General features: G+C 39.8%; 1 protein-coding gene across 4 annotated transcripts in view; it reads left to right on the forward strand.

Moving 5' to 3' along the window:
• Positions 1-433: 433 nt before the first annotated feature.
• Positions 434-16,973, forward strand: part of mcph1 (microcephalin 1) — a 35,909-nt gene continuing 19,369 nt past the window's right edge. The window contains exons 1-13 of one of the 4 annotated variants that reach the window (XM_062463233.1): positions 434-523; positions 1,632-1,706; positions 1,937-2,028; positions 2,163-2,281; positions 2,542-2,626; positions 2,814-2,925; positions 3,017-3,148; positions 3,428-3,514; positions 3,605-4,720; positions 6,156-6,271; positions 10,077-10,114; positions 10,234-10,396; positions 10,764-10,841. In XM_062463233.1, the coding sequence (XP_062319217.1) occupies positions 1,664-1,706; positions 1,937-2,028; positions 2,163-2,281; positions 2,542-2,626; positions 2,814-2,925; positions 3,017-3,148; positions 3,428-3,514; positions 3,605-4,720; positions 6,156-6,271; positions 10,077-10,114; positions 10,234-10,396; positions 10,764-10,841 (2,181 nt within the window). In that variant the 5' untranslated portion in view covers positions 434-523; positions 1,632-1,663. Of the gene's footprint in view, positions 889-1,631; positions 1,707-1,936; positions 2,029-2,162; positions 2,282-2,541; positions 2,627-2,813; positions 2,926-3,016; positions 3,149-3,427; positions 3,515-3,604; positions 4,721-6,155; positions 6,272-10,076; positions 10,115-10,233; positions 10,397-10,763; positions 10,842-16,973 lie in introns of all 4 variants that reach the window. The other 3 variants (XM_062463234.1, XM_062463231.1, XM_062463232.1) reach the window with 3 other exon arrangements.

Consider the following 16,973-nt stretch of genomic DNA (forward strand, 5'->3'; position numbering starts at 1 on the left):
GAGAGAACAAAGGTTGTGCCCTTGCCGAAGGCAAAGCACACCCAATAATCAAATTAGAAGACATTGGATTAGGTGCAGTGAACTACCTCTTGCCATTTCTTTGAGTGAAATTCCCAGTAATGATGTGTAATCATGTTTCAGTGTTTGTCTCCACTTGTCGGCCATGTGGGGTAATGCAAATCTGCTATGAGGTCACTGTTGGTTTCAGTAGGTTAGTGTGGGCCGGCTCTGGTGTGGGCCATGGGCTTGTGTCTTTCTTGTGGTGATCATTTAAGACAATTCACAAAAAGTTAATATCTCTCACTGTTAAACCCAGAATTGTACAAATTACTATCAGTGAATATGGTAGTCTATCTCATTAACTATAAACCAAAAACTGATGTGAATTGACTGAGAATGGACTCGTGAGTTAATGAAAAATTCATCCCAGAATGCAATGGGCGAGACATGAAATGCAAGCGCGTAACAAGTAGCTACTGTTGATGTTAGCTTGCTGGCAACTTAAAGACGGTGTCAGTGTAAGGTAGTCTATCTCATTAACTATGTTTGCTACAATTGACTTCTTAGCATCTATAGTATAGATAATAGTTTTGTGATTTCTAGCGACGTACCCTTGTTATTTCCCCTAATTATTTAGCCTAATAACTACTAGATTGCTTGAGCTTGTTCTACCCACGTAGGCTAACTTCGACGAGCTCATTATGCTAGCCGGCAAGTGATCTTAAATCATTAAAAAAAAAAACAAGTTAGCGCTAAATTACTCAGGGTACACGGCGGTGAAGCCCTTTTGCTGGCTAAACGCAGTCATATAAAATTGTGACTATGTGGACGTTGAGCGGTCAGTGGATTCCGTGAAATTGTGTAAAGATGTATGCAAGGTCCTTGATGGTTCGTAAATTAGAGCCTGTACAGTAGTACAGTACAGTCGTATATAATAATTATTTATCTTGACTTCAGATGTATGTTAATACTCTGCTGCTATCAGCCTAGATAGCTTGGAAGTTCAAAACGTCATTCTGAAGTTTAGATTAAGTTTAGACTAACTTTGTTGATGAATTTAGTTAGCCATAGCCCAGCTACCTAGCATCACCAGTAGAGCCTGCCCAAACAAATCTATCAATCTAGCTGTTGCTAGCTAGCCATTTGCAATGTTTATGCTAATATGCTACTACTAGACTACATATATCGGGTACGCCACAGATGGACAGTAACTTTTAAAAATACAATTGACAATTAAGCAGTCATAGATCAGATTAGTTATAACGTTATTCATCCTCGAATAGTTCTTAAAGCAATAACGAGAGCAATATATTTCGTTCGAATTGAAATTGATATTTTGTAAAATAAGAATATATTTTGTTATTACTGAGACCACATGATTAGTCTAGTGCTATAAATTATTGTAGTAGTTAGACTAGATATGTCTAGTAAAGACAAGAAAGCAACCAGTCAAATGGTTATACAGTACTGGTTTTAGATTCTGTCATAACAGGATAGTTATTAGGTAGCTAGTAGTAGAGAAGCAAAACTTGTCGAGTTAGCTTGTGTTGATAACCAGTGTGTCACATGCTGAACATTTTCTCTGGACTAGCTTACTAATGGGTCTAATACTTGCTTTGTTTGGAGTGTAGGTGACGTCCAGAGAAACAACAAGTGGTTAATCATGACCACTAACGTTGACTGTATCCCTGCTGCTATATTGAAAGGTAATTGCTGGCTAGCTATCTAACAATGAGTTTGATTCTGTTTGCAGTTGTATAAGGATTGTAGAGGATTGGGTGAGCTTCTGGCAGTCATGTTTGTGTACAAAATTATATATCTAGATCTCAGTCCAAGGTTCAGCCACCAGCAGAAATTTACATATCAAAGATAAATATGGTTTTAATAGATGGAAATTACAGACTTGGGTTAACCAGAGATTTACTTTTGCCTACAGATGTTGTCGCCTATGTTGATGTGTGGTCATCCAGTAAAACGGAGAACTACTCTAAACCATTTATCGAGCTGTTGCAGGAAATGGGAGCTGAAGTGAGACTAGAGCATGCACACACGTGTGCATACACACACATGCACACATACTCTCATTCACACACTCCCTCTACCGTTTTCCTTCCTTCATATACATGCTTACTCACAAAATCACTCTCCTTGTGTGATAACAGGTCACAAAAAGGTTCAACAAACAAGTTACCCACGTAGTCTTTAAAAATGGCCATCAAGCCACATGGAACAGAGCCAAGAAAACTGGTGTAAGACTGGTGTCCGTGCTCTGGGTGGAAAGGTAAAGTTATTATCCAAAAATAATGATCTACAAATTATTACACTTACAATTTACCATTTACAAGTAGACACTTCTACATTAGCTAAATTAAGTGTGGCTGGTTTATTAATTTAACCTTTCTGTTAATCATTTCTACATCAGCAGAAGTGGGTTTCTGCTCAGTTTAATTGCTTACAATTATTGTGTCTGCCACAAGATGGCACCATTAGTCTAAGAGATTGTGGCTCACTGGTTTGCGTATCTGGAATCAATTGTGTAAGGTGTAAAGATGAAGGTGAACAGGTGGATGAAGAGTTGTGCCCTGCATTAAATGAGGAAGGCAATCCTGCCTTCAAGAAAAGAACCGTAAGTATTTAACTAAGACTATTGCAACGTTAAGGAGATGCTGTTTAGATGATATTATTGATCAGGGATTGTGTTGCCCAAAAATACACATTTTCTATGTTATTTCAAACGCATACGTTATCTGTAATTAATATGTTGATTCTAAAGCCAAAATTGTTCAACAGACTATTTCTTTTTTTAAATGTAGCATCGTTGCATGCAGCCTAGAGAGACACCCGAGAAGACCCCTGATGGTGACAAACGCATGAAGAAAAAGCTAGACAAGATGATGAAAGACCTGGTGCCTGCCAAACCTCTCAGTAAGAAACCTTTTTTTACTTTAGGTGACTCCTTCACATAAACATTGTCATGCATTCGTGTTACCTCAATTCAGATGGTCTTTGTCCTTAGTTACAGACGTGTCTCCTTTCATCATTGATGAAGATAATGGGATAGTTTACAGCCCCACTTTAAAAAGGTCGGACTCAATGGCTAAGCGTCTGAAAGTAATGAAAGAGAAGAGGGAAAAACTTTCACCCACAGGTTTGTGTTATAACTAAACTGCATGATGTACGGTATTCAGATTGATCTATGACTATAAACCAATACAATAGCTGAACATGACACAGTAAGTTGAACATGCCACAGAATTATATATTATTTATTTGATTATATGTTCTACAGGATTAGATATTTTACATATTGAAACATAGATTAATATTAACACATTTCACTACACCACTATCAGTGCATGAACAGCTATTCTAAAGCTTGAAGTACTGTGTTACTGGCCTTATTTTAACTTTATTTCATTTCTTTCAGCTTCACAGTTGGTAGAGTCAGAATTATCCTCTGACTGGAAACCTTCTCTTGGTAGTACACCCACATGTACTTTCCTTCAGGTGCTTGGTACGGAATTACTGGTCAAATCAAAACAAAATTACTTATACTACTTACATTTATTTTGTTCTCATAACAGTATATTGTCACTGCCTGCAGATAATGAATCATATGATGACTTCAGATCATCTTCTGGTGATCTGGTGCGATCTGGCAAGAAACATAAGACACAACAGAAACGCTGGCAGTCGCCTTGCAGTGACGTGCCACCAAAACAGAAATCGTCCATTTATTCTGTTCCTGGTTTGTCAGATGAAGCCAAAGAGTCTAAAGAAAGTAGAAAGCCAAGGAAAACATCCGTCAAAATTGTTCCCGTCAAGGTAGACATGATTTTTAGTTCCCCTGTGAATTGCAGTCCAAAGGGGAGGCATAATGGACAATCAGTGTTAGAATCTGACAGCCTGGGCAACAGAAAACATGGATGTTCATCTAGCGCATCTAAAGAATTGAAAAGTACTTTTTCAAATAGTAGAAGAACAAAGTCCAATGCAAACAATGAACTTGAGATTGAAAGTATTCCTAGTTGCTCAGAAACATCCACATTCACACCGGAGAGTGGATTGCCTCAAAACATGTCTGGGGACATTTTCCTTCCGTTACTAAAAGAGGGTGAACAAAGATCCAAGCGTACCCGACCTTCTGTTTCTGCCATAGCACAATCCTCTGCAGATCTTGTTGACTCTCCAAGTACTGTTAACACCTCTACCGAGGAGGAGCAGGATGTTTTTGATGATTTCTTCTCTCCAGCTAACCACCCCCAGAGGCAATGTAAAGAACCCCTTTCACGCTGCTTGTCCTTAGGGACCATGGTCCAGATCCCCTTTAAACTTGAGTCTAGCCCTCGGAAGAGGAAGAAACGTAGGAGTGTATCTGCCGGGTCTACATTGACCCAGGTGAAAAGGAGGAAACAAGATGAGAAGCTGGATACAAACAAACACTCCTGTCAGCCTGCTAATGTCAGCAGTGTCTTAGATCAACAAGTGCCTCTTAGCAAGGCTGCAAAGTGGATTCCAACCTCTACAGACCATAATAATATTATAACAACGTTGGCTAAAAAACTAATTAGACAGAGCTCATTATCATTCGCTCAGATGAATGAATCATCTACTGGATCTGTTATGACTAAGCCTTCATTGTGTCCTGCTACTTCAAAACCCTGTGTAACTGTGGCTGGAGAAGACTTGGAAGAGCACAGAAGTCCAGACCATCTGGGAAGTATGTGAAAACCAAGCCTGTTGTCATATTTGTTTAATCACAATTGTTACTAATTCAGCTTAATTAATAAAAGCCCATTCTTTCAATCTGGGTTTTTATCTTTAAATAAGTGTAAGACCAGGGACTATTGGGTTTGACTGGAGTACTGTTTAATATGATAGCCGGGAATACATTTGTTTATGCCCCCAGGGACTACAGTGACATGCATGTTTTATAAAAATTGTATGGTAATCTCGGTCTGACCTAGGTCAGTGTATTCAGGGTGTGAAAGATATGTACGACGAGAGCCAGTAACTTTAAAAGCTAGATGATACAGTACATTTATAAAAATAGTTCAAAAAAATCTAGCATAAGAACGAAAGAAATCAATACGAAATACGCCTTCATTGTAGCAAATTGTAAAGTTAGTTGAAGTGATGGACAGTAGGCTTACAAGCGCATGGAAGCTTGTATATTACACAAAACTCCAAGTGACTGGTTTATTTAACAACCAACCATAAACACTCAACTATTGTGACCACCCCTCAGAGGTTGTGGGCCAGACATTTTGAAGATATAGAAATGTAGAGCTATATTATTAAAACAGGAGAAGGGATTCCCTCCCCCCATGTTAGCATTATGAATGAAGATGCAATGTCTGGGAGTACATGGCCAGTGAATTGGATACACCCTAACTCAGTCCGACTTAAGGAATGCAACTCAGCATTTGTTTAATCTCTGTTTATCTACCATGTACACTTATGGCATATTTAACCTTTGTGCTGCCTTCGGGTCACATGACCCAAAGGTTCACAACGAACCATCGTTGTGTTTACCCAATTTTACCCAATACAAAAACAAATAAATATCATTTTCTTTTAACCTTCGCAATGTGGGGGGTCTGAGACAGCCCGACGGTTAAAATAAAATGCTTCACTTTGTTTTTGTATGCGGTAAAGTTGTCGCAATACGAAGGTGGGTCACAATGATTGATGGGTCAGAATGACCCGAAGATAACACAAGGGTTAAAGTGAATTGAGGTCATCAGCATGTTACTTTAAATTGATTTGGCGTTGCTTTTAAGTCTTAATTGTATGCCATGTGACTGCCACTGTTGATCTCATGGTTTCACAAACCACATGAATGAGGATTTGATTCTACTTGTGTCCCAATATGTGAAGATATTTCCATAACACTTTTATGAGAGTACCTGGGGGGTGCCTGGAGTAGCAGGGAAAGTTAATTTTGAGTAAAAACCAATTGTTTTAAGAACACATTTCAAAGCAGAATTTATATTTTTCATTGTAGTGTATTGGCATATCGAATACTTAATAAATATAATGTATTCTATTCCTTGTAGACCATTTCATTGTCTTATTTGACGCTCAAGTGTTATTGAAGAAAGCTGCACCTGCTGCCGGAGTGGATGGTTGATGTGTTTTTTTAATGTTTTCAGCTGTTGGCAGAGGAACTGAGTGTGATGCGGCTGATACTGCTGCCATGTCAGAGAGAATATGTGAGCAGAAAAGACAAGTTAATGAGAAGGCCAAGAGAATGGACACAAAAACTAAGGTAAACATGGCCTCACTGAATTATAGTGTGTGCATAATGTATTGGGTTTTAGCTACCTCATTTAAAGTTTGTGATGCTGACAGTCTGCCAATTTAGTTTTATAATTATGAATTCCTTGAGTTGGTTGTGAAGGAATCTGAAAAGAGAAACTGGTCAACTTTGGTTCCAAGAACCCTTGGTATTAAACAAACTGAACATGTGTAGTGTTTAAATTCCCGATAATCCAGGTGCTCAGAAACTGCTCTTACTCAGGTTGAGGTAGACTCAGCTGCCTACCACAGGGTCTCGGTAGTCTCCAATGTTTTCTGTCTCTTACCTCCGTGTTGGCAGCACGCAGCTTTGCAGGCCTGTGACATGCATCTGGCTCTCTGTTGTCTTGGTGGTCTCAACCCTGACAGAACCCCAGCTCTTAAGAGTTTATGATGAAAACCCTTTCATCTTTCTGAGGAATCTTGTTAGTGTTGATTTCTTGTAACCTGTATCATAGAGGGAATGTTTTGTTTCATTCCCTCAGCCCTAGTAGGATGAGATTTGATATTTGAGGTTGTCCTATCAAGAGGTTAGGTTATTGTAAACTGGTGCTTTTCATTGAGGTTACAGAGGTAAATTCTCAGAATTGTTCACAGAATACCCTTTGTTCCCTGACCACCAAGTCTTTCTGGTAACTTATCTTCACTTGGTTTAGTGTTTTGAGTTGGAGCATCACAATCTCCTTTGACATGTTGTCCCTGACACACATTAGGGGAGGTTAGAGAAGGCACTGTTTGGATTAACCTCCCTCCACACACACACCGCATCTGGACAAAGGTTGTCATACCCAGAGCAAAATTAAGTCATGTGCAAGTGGGCCACAACATGACTGTAAGAGCTGCTTATATTCTCCCTGTTTGTCTACGCTGATAATTACAATAACGTTCTATCATGTGATTTAACAAATCAAGAACCCTAAGAATAAAGACTGAGTCTTAAGAAGACACTTGTGTAGAGAGTTCTTTTGATGAAGCATGCCATCTGATGTGCCTTGTACCTTAGTTGCAGTAATGTTATTGTTTGTGTACCATTTGATGTTTGTATGTACTCCCTTGATGCTATAAAGATATGTATTTTATATCTGGTTGCGGATTTGAGAGAAAGTCAAGCCAAGTAAGCAGGAGCAGATCCTCTGAAAATGTGATTCTGACTGTATCCAACCGAGGTCTGTGTTTACAGTAGACTAGTGCCTGTGATAAAATATAACAATTTGGATTAGCATTACTACATTTAAAAAAAACAATCCCCATCTTTCATGTGCCTCCACGGGCATCATGGGAACTCATCCCAGCCCCTTCAATTGGTCCTCTGGTCATCCCTCGCCCCATACTTCACTAGTGCGTGAACTAGGAGGCTGTATTGGAGGCTGTACAATAACTTCAGTGAATTTTGTTTCGTTAATGAAATAATGCAATTATCAAAGGCATTCACAATGAAATTAAACTCAGCGCTTAATGCACTGGAGTTCATAGGATGGAAAATAGGGAAATTCTGTTATTTAGAAGCGAATCTGCCTTTGCAACCGATAATCAGCTGCTATCAAAGCTGTTTGCTGGCTAGCTAACAGAACAACAATATAAAGTGGATGTACTTTCAGAATAAATCTGTGACATATATTAATGTTTTCTGATGTCAAAACTGCCTGCACATTGCAAATGTACATGCCAGTGCTGTATGGTGAATTAGACCTACAATAATGACAACTGGCTCAACCATTGTGCATGTAATGACTTCTGTTATGAACTAAATGTTTATATGTTTGTGGTGGTAAGACAATTGAACAAAGAACCAAACTAGTACGGAAGGCCAAAAAGGAGAGAAAATTATGCGTCTTCAAATGAAACCGTATTAGTGTGGACAGGGCCTTAGATGTTCTCCTGCTCCAAAAACACCTGATTCAATTGAATGGTCATTATCGGTCTTCTGCAGAGCTTGCTAACAACTTATTTATTTTAATCGGGTGTGTTGGAGCAGGAAAACAACTAAAACAAGCAGGACAGTGGGCCCTGGGGACCAGGGTTGAAGACGACTTGGTAGATGAATTGCAGGTATTAAAGCCTTCAACTGTTTAGATTAATTAAAATACGACTTTGTATCCATTACCTTCAGACTGTTCAGAAGGTCCCGTCTTTTTCTATTGACAGTTTTTGCAAATGAAGTCAATATTCATTTGTAACAACCCATAATCTGAATTTTGTTCTGTAAAGAGTGCTTTTTTAGGTGATTATTTACCATTACTTTTTCTTACCCCAAATTAAGCAGTAACCAAGCATTTCTCTCTCTTTTTCACTGTATAAATATGATCTGAGTCATTGTAGGAAACAGACTGACCATCAATAGGCTCTTCGTCATACTCTAAAGAATTTCCTTCATTTGTGGAAGGGGTATTGAAATAGAGGACGTGCTACAGTTCACACCAACTCTTTGTCTTGGGTTCATGTTGTGTGTGGACTCTTGTTCTTGAGTACTGCCCTCTCGTACTGTTGCCAGAACAAGTCCACTGCATGAGATAAGCCCCAAAAAATAAAGAAAAGCCCCTTAGATGATCCTTCAAAATAGTTGTTGAAATTCCTAGTGTGATGTGCCTCTTTAGTAAAGGAGTTAAAAATGAACAGACTTGCTTGTGCTTTTCAGCTGTACCCTCCACAAAACAGGTTTAAAGTCTGAAAAGCATTCAAAAATCACGGTTGGCAGTGGGAAACCTCTTTTTGGGTCAATAGCAGCTGTGTAACTTGCTACAACAATGGCCTTTTTGACAAGGCCCATGACAAGTTTACGGAAAGCTAGTCTGAAAACTGCTTTTTCAGTCGAGGAAGGGCTGTTTGATGAAGGTGAATGTCAGCAATTCATAGAGATGAATCCTTTTTTTGTATTGACATGAAAATATGGTTTATATATTTTAGCCTCAAGATTTGTGAAATTTGTGAAAAATATTATTAGTTGAAAATGAGAGAGACAAAGCGTTGAGTTTGGGATAGTATCCTTTTTGCTTTCTTTTATTCAGTTGTCACACCTATGTGATGGAAACACGTAGAAGTCTGTCCTCATATTTGTAACGTTGTTTTCAATAAAGTTCACCTCTGCCTTTTCCTCTCACCTTTTGCCACAAAAAAGTTTCCATCCTCTCATTTCTGACAGACACTAAACTGTCCTGTTTACTGAACCCTACACCTGGCATTGATGTCACTGCCTGCTACCCTACCCTAAGCAGCAGCTCTCTGCACTGGGCTGTGCGCAGTGGATGGAGATGGGAAGGGAGGGGGGGTGATGATGCTGTTTGGGTGTTTTGGCAGCCCTGTGTTCAGAAGGCCTTCACTCATAACTTCCTGTTTGGGGGACAGAAGAATATTTCCTGACAGGAAATAGCCTTGTGGCCCTGTTTCTCTGTGTTCTAACTGTTGCTCAGGTGTTCGTTGTTGTAAAATGGGCTGATTATGTAGAGATGACCTAGCTCTCAACCACAAGGAACCGCCATCCTGAAGGTCAATTCTGTATGGTTCCCAAACAAGTTTTTGTGTTTTGTGACCTTGGGGTTTCATTTCCGTCTCTCTTCGACAAATATGCAGACATCTGGTATAGGTTAGCTGTTGTGTTGCTGGATTGCAGAGTTGAGGTTGATTGTTCCCTTGTCTTATTCAGTGATTGCTTGACCTTACCATTCAGTCTGCCCAGAGATATAAACCAATTAAAATATTCTTAACTTGACTTTTCAACTTTAATAATCCTGTACATGTTTATATCTATAATGTACTAAATGTGTGTACTTGTATTTCAGACGATGAGAACACTGGTCATGACAAGCATGCCAACTGAGTAAGTGCATTTAGCTACCTATGTATACTGTATCAATACACAGCGCTTGGCATTAATCATTTCTTTATTGTGGGACATGACATGCCAACTTTTGTCTCTCTGCTCCTTCTCATCGTCAGGAAGCAGCACATTGTGATCCAGGTGGTTAAAAACCTAGGTGGGTTCAGTGTGGTGGAAAGTGTGTGTGAGAGCACCACCCACGTGGTATCAGGAGGACACAAACGCACTCTCAATGTCCTCCTGGGAATTGCCAGGGGCTGCTGGATACTGTCTTTCAAATGGGTGTGTAAACAGTATTGTACTTACTGTCATGGTACGATTTTCTGGACAAAATAGTCTTATTTGCTGGCTGTATCTAGGACATTTGCAGAACAGTTGATCACTATGCACCCTTCTAATTTACAAATCCATGAAAACAGCATCATCATGGACAGTGTCTGTTGTTTTAGCTGTAATTGGCTTTTTGTCGTTTCTGTCAGGTTAACATTTTCATGTATACATTATTTAGAGTAAATCTCTTATCGATTATAAACATTTAGACTTAATGAAATACATAAAATTAATGTTGTTTTTTGGTCACGTCCAAATTACACTTCTGGCAAACCTGACAAATGGGTTATGTTATATTAATGGTGTTGTTCCCTAACAGATTTTGTGGTGTTTGGAACAAAGACAATGGATTCCAGAAGAACCATATGAACTCTCAGACCATTTCCCTGCTGCACCTGTAAGTGTCAGTGTATTTTTTACTTTGTACTAACCTTTGAGTACTATTTTATTTCACTAACCCTTTTGAAAGTAATTATAAAAGCCATTTCAAGCAAAGTTGTGTAGTTTATAGCAGAAGTGTCAATGTAAGGGGAAATCTGCAGGAAACCTGCAATTTCATGTTGGTTGTTTTGTTCCCGTGGGTCAACTTCCCTGTGTCTATATGGAAGTTGACTTCCTGTAATATTCAATTCATGAATCCTTGTCCTGGCCTGCGTGGTTGAGGGGAAAGAGGTGTGTGTGTGTGTAAGTGAATGTTTCATCACATTTCCTCCTGAAATCACACACAGGCATTTGTTGTGGTCGACCAAATAACCCACACCTCGGTCCCACAGGGCCTGTATGAGGCAGCCAGTTTGATTTAAAGGTGTAGTTCAGCATTTTCACTTGTCACATTCTTCACTCTGAGGAGGCCTGTGCTGAGCTGATAGTTTGTCTGAAGGACTGAATGGAGGATGGTGCTGAGGTGACTTACTTCTTTTCTCGGTCTGATGATGACTGACAATCCAATTAAGAAAACCTTTCAAATTTAAAGGGGTGATTAACTGGGTTTTTGGGGTATTTCACACTGTTCCTTAAGGTCTCCGAATAGGGTATGTAACATTGGTTGGGTTGAAAATGGCCCGGATGCTGTTCAATGCCCCCTGATAGATCCTCTGAAATTTTCCCGGGAAAAAACACTAGCTTTTCTCCTTTTATGGTATGCTCATTAATATTTAGATAAGCTGCGCGCTGATTGGTTGGTTGGTTTTCAATGAGTGAAGCTGGGGAGCAAAAACGCAACACAGCCAACAGCACTCACTGAAATACCAAAGGTGGAGACTTGAAATAAAAACGCGCAAATAAATCTATTGTGTCTACACAACACTGTTTTCAACAGATTGACTAGATATCATTTGAAATGATAACGTTAGTCGTTTCCACTTCTGTTGGATTGACTTAGGTGGGTAGAACGTTACAGCTTAGCAACCAAACTATATCGTGATTCAACTCAGCTTCAGTTAGCTAGCTCTAGACATCTTGCTGAAAAATAACCTGACAAAGATCTGGACAAACATGCATCGTGAATTGTAGATTTACATAACAACACGGGTTATTTATTTGAATGAAAGTCAGGAACATGAAACAACGTTAGCCCCATTGCCAATAAACTAGGCTAAATCATCACACATTCTACCTATGCTCTTGCAAGCTAAACTAGTTTAACGTTACATGCCTAGGTGTTTTTGCTATCTAGCTGTTCTTGTATTCCTTGCAAATCAGCGTTAATAAAAAGCAGATGAGCTAGAGTCTAGCTAACATTGACTAGACGGGCATGGCTGATGTTTGTCAATATGGTAGCGGGTAGCGTAGAAGATCCCTGTGCAGTTCGACCCTCAACACATTTGCGCGAACCATTTCACCAAGGACGGTTTTGAAAACCTGGGACAATAAAGCAGGATTTGCTATGAAGCTGTTGCTGAAAAGAGGTGCGTTCCGACCTTACGTTCATCACAACCGCAAGCTGTAGTATGATTTTGTCGGTAACAGTTAATAGCAATGCTAACGTATCCTGTATCTAGCACCTGCCTTTCTCCAGTTCTTTCAAATAGATAATCTAGACAGGCGTTAGCAATAGGCCAGACTGCTATTTGTTTTCTGGCTATTTTTTCGGAACGTTCCCTTCTAATGCCGACTACAGCTAGTCTAGCTAGAGTCATTTGCTAAGTAAAGTATGTTGATGTGTTTAGAAACGTATTTAGCATTCTACCTATGCTAGATACAGGAGACGTTAGCATTGCTAATAACTGTTAGCGACAAAATCATACTGTAGCCTACTTACAGCTTGCGGTTTCGATGAGCGTACGGTCGGAACAGCACAGGTTCAGCTTCATAGCAAATCCTGCTTGGAATTGTCCAAGGTTGTCAAAACTGTCTTGGGTGAAATGTTCAGAGCAAATGAATAATTGAGTGCAGGGTTTTTCCTGGGTCAAAATGGGTCTTCGGTGCTCCACCCCCCCTAAAGCAATAAAGTTAGGTTACTTAAAGACACCTTACACTCATAAAGTATGTTCTAAATGGCATAAAATGCTGCCAATTAATAATTGACTAACAACTTATTGTAAATGGTCTAGCCTAGCCTATCGATTAAGGTAGGCCACTATGTACACTGCCTGCTTCATTTGATCTTGATAGGCTAAGCATTCTGTAGCAAATAATAACAATAACCCCACTTTTTATTAATTAAAACTACTTCATCATAATAATGCACCTAAAATACAAGCCTGAGCAAGAGCAGTAATCGCTATCGAATCAACAGACTATTTAGCTAGCAAGGGAAGAATACAAACAACGAAAATTACCAGTTAACTTGATTTAAATTAGCAAGAACTATAGACTTATACAATAACAGGCTTAAATGAACTGACAACATAAATTATACGACTTACAGTTCTTAAGGACGCACACACGCAATCTCAACTGCGGTGTGAAGCGCGTGTCTCCGACATGCACTCTAACAATCACTCCTGATAGACGGCCTAAGATTTTGTACAGCCTGTTTTCTGATACCGTGGCGGCAGAAATTTAGCCATAGAGGAAACACTGCACTATATATAATCATTCCAGGTTAAGAATACCAATGGAGGCTGCGTTGGAAATCGGAAATCAAACTTTTGTCAGCATTTTGAGTGGAAATTTCATTTGCATTTGAACAGGTGTATTCGTGCACGTCGGGCTGGCCCTCGCAGCGGAACGACAGTTTACTGGCCGCTCTGTCCATTCGCGCACCTCACAGTTGCGTATTGATCAGACAAGAAGACACGCTTATCAACTCGATTACTATTGATCAAAACAGAACGAGGGTTCGGCTGTAGCCTACTTGAAACATACTATTCAGAACATATTCGCTGACATGCATTGCACGCGTGATGAACACAGATTTTTTCTTTTCTTCATTGCAGACTTTTTTTTGCCTTTGGAACTCGGGATTTGTCATTGGCGCTCGGGAAAACTGCTTTGGCGCGCGCCAAAATTTTCTCTATGCAGGAAAAACCCTGATTGAGTGTCGAACTTAGCCGGGATCTTCTCATAAACAAACAGCAGCTATGCCTGTCGAATGTTTGGCTCCTTGGGAAGACTATGAGTGTTAGCCTTCCCTGTACAGCCTGGAACACAGCATTTACGACCGTGGTCCATTTTCAATATCCTTGTTATAATTCAATACGTTCTTCTTTGTAAAGGCCGAATTATACTTCTCCGACTCCGTTACGGACAGACGCACGCACGGAGTCGGACGGATTGGTTGAATTTATAGTACTCCGAAGGCTGTGGGTGCTGAAAACAATTCACTGCCAGAAGAGCAGTTGGCGCTGCACTGCGATGCTAACTAGGTTATCGAAAAGTTATAGCAAATTTACAAATTAGCCGTTTCATCAATAAAATAAGCACATTTTCAGCAACTACACTGCCCATTTATCGTCACATTTTAATTCAGATGCTGATTTACATGTACTGTTTAGCTGAAATATGAATTGTAAAAACTTACAGCAATGGCGGTCAAATATGGAAGCAAATCGTTACCAAAATTCCAATGCAAATGCATTTCCAGAAATGCATTTGCATTTTAAGAATGTGGCTGCATTATTTGACTCATAAATGAAATTAGTAATCAATCATAGACAAATGAAGACAAAGAAAGACAAAGAAATAGACATTTGAGATTTAATTTTCAAAACATGCCCCAGCAAATAGATACCAAAATTCAATTTGAAATGTAAAATTTGAAAATGAAAATGCATTTCCAGAAATGCATTTTCATTTTAAGAATGTGGCTGCAAAATCATGACCACAATTCAAATTCAAATGCATTTCCAGAAATGCATTTTCATTTTCAAGAACGTGGCTGCAAAATCGTGACCACAATTCAAATTCAAATGCATTTCCAGAAATGCATTTTCATTTCAAGAACGTGGCTGTAAAATCATGACCACAATTCAAATGCATTTGCAGAAATGCAAAATGAACAAAAAAGCATTCTGAGCGGCGCAGCAGAGTGACGTCAGTAGCCGCTCTTCTTCAGCTCCCTGCTGACCGAGCTACCCATCTTGTTCGGTAGGGAGCGGTGTGCACATCTGCATTGCATTACATTGCAAATGTGCCGGGAAATTGTCTTTAGAGCAGCGTTCCCCAACCGGTGCCCACCGGTCCGCGGACCGGTATCGGTCCGTGGGTCATTTCGTACCGGGCCGCACAAAAAAAGAATTAATAACATTATTTCCTTTTAATTGATTATCAGAGTCTTAAAGACGTTTTATTCTGAAAAATGACCTGATTCTCTCCTTCTCCGCGGGCCTTTTCCCCTGAGCAAAAAAGCTCTGCAAAGACGTGTGTTTACTCATTTTTCAATTTCATATTCAAGTTTGTGGGCTTTATTGAACGGTATCATGCGCGTCTCTTCCTCTTGACACATGACAAGTGATAGTTACCACTCAATGAAGCCTGTTTGAGACAACAACTCTATCGGTGTTTTGGATGAAGGCTATCCTGAGATCGCCACTAAAGCACTGAAAACCCTGCTTCCATTTCCAACATCAAGCGGGATTTTCTGCCGTGACAGCAATCAAACAAAATTATGGAATAGGCCTGAACTGGATATAAGGAACGCACTTCGGGTGTCACTGTCGTAGCTTATAGTCACACACAACAGTGGGACTGACACATCGAAAGCTAGATAGTAACAATATAACGATGGAAAACCAGGCTAAGAAACTTAAAGATGGGTCAATTGAAAAAACGGCTGTTTATTTTACATAAAACTCCAAAAACTATTTTTCGCTCAAATCAGCTAAACTATTTTTCTCGCGCGCTCCAGAATGTACATGCATTAGCAGCGCATCTGTCTAGGGCCTATCTTTCCTCCCAGTCCGTTCTGCCGGTCCGTGAAAATATGTCTTACATGAAAGCGGTCCGTGGCGCAAAAAAGGTTGGGGACCGCTGCTTTAGAGGACGCATCACAGACCATGGCGCTCCCTCAAATTGTGCAAACACTGTTAGAATGAGCTGAACAGGTATAATCTAATAATATATCTGAGTCTGATGCCCGTGACCGAGTAGAACAAGTCATAGAGAGCTTGGCTGCATACTCTGCCGTCACAGATTTACACATTAATAGTAGCTCTGCCACTGTTTTAGTCATTGTTTGACATCAAGTTGCTCAGTCTGTGATGTGTCCTCTAAAGACCCGGCAATTCAATCAATTTCCCGGCACATTTGCAATGTAATTGCAATGCAGATGTGCACACCGCTCCCTACCGAACAAGATGGGTAGCTCGGTCAGCAGGGAGCTGAAGAAGAGCGGCTACTGACGTCACTCTGCTGCGCCGCTCAGAATGCTTTTTCGTTCATTTTGCTTTTCTGCAAATGCATTTGAATTTGAATTGTGGTCACGATTTTGCAGCCACGTTCTTAAAATGAAAATGCATTTCTGGAAATGCATTTGAATTTGAATTGTGGTCACGATTTTGCAGCCACGTTCTTGAAAATGAAAATGCATTTCTGGAAATGCATTTGAATTTGAATTGTGGTCAGGATTTTGCAGCCACATTCTTAAAATGAAAATGCATTTCTGGAAATGCATTTGAATTTTCAAATTTTACATTTCAAATTGAATTTTTGTATCTATTTGCTGGGGCATGTTTTGAAAATTTAATCTCAAATGTCTATTTCTTTTTCATTTTAATTAGGTGAAAGATTGAGCACTCTTGAAGAAGAAAATTAAAATGCAAATAGGATGATTGATTACTAATTTCATTTATGAGTCAAATAATGCAGCCACATTCTTAAAATGCAAATGCATTTCTGGAAATGCATTTGAATTTTGGTAACGATTTGCTTCCATAGTCAAAGGATTCTGTTCGTCCTGTTTATCACGGTAACCCCGACCCTGACGCAAGCGGTTCTTAATACTGACCAATCACAGCCAAGGGGGTCTCCATAGCTCTCCGTCGCGCTCCGAAATTACGACGGATAGTTAGAAAATTCAGGAGGTGCACGTCGAGCTCTCCGACGGCTGACGGAGAGCTCGTAGAGGGCGTTCCACGGAGACGAGGGC

The sequence above is a fragment of the Osmerus eperlanus genome, chromosome 6 (assembly GCF_963692335.1).
Source record: "Osmerus eperlanus chromosome 6, fOsmEpe2.1, whole genome shotgun sequence".
Lineage (NCBI taxonomy): Eukaryota > Metazoa > Chordata > Actinopteri > Osmeriformes > Osmeridae > Osmerus > Osmerus eperlanus.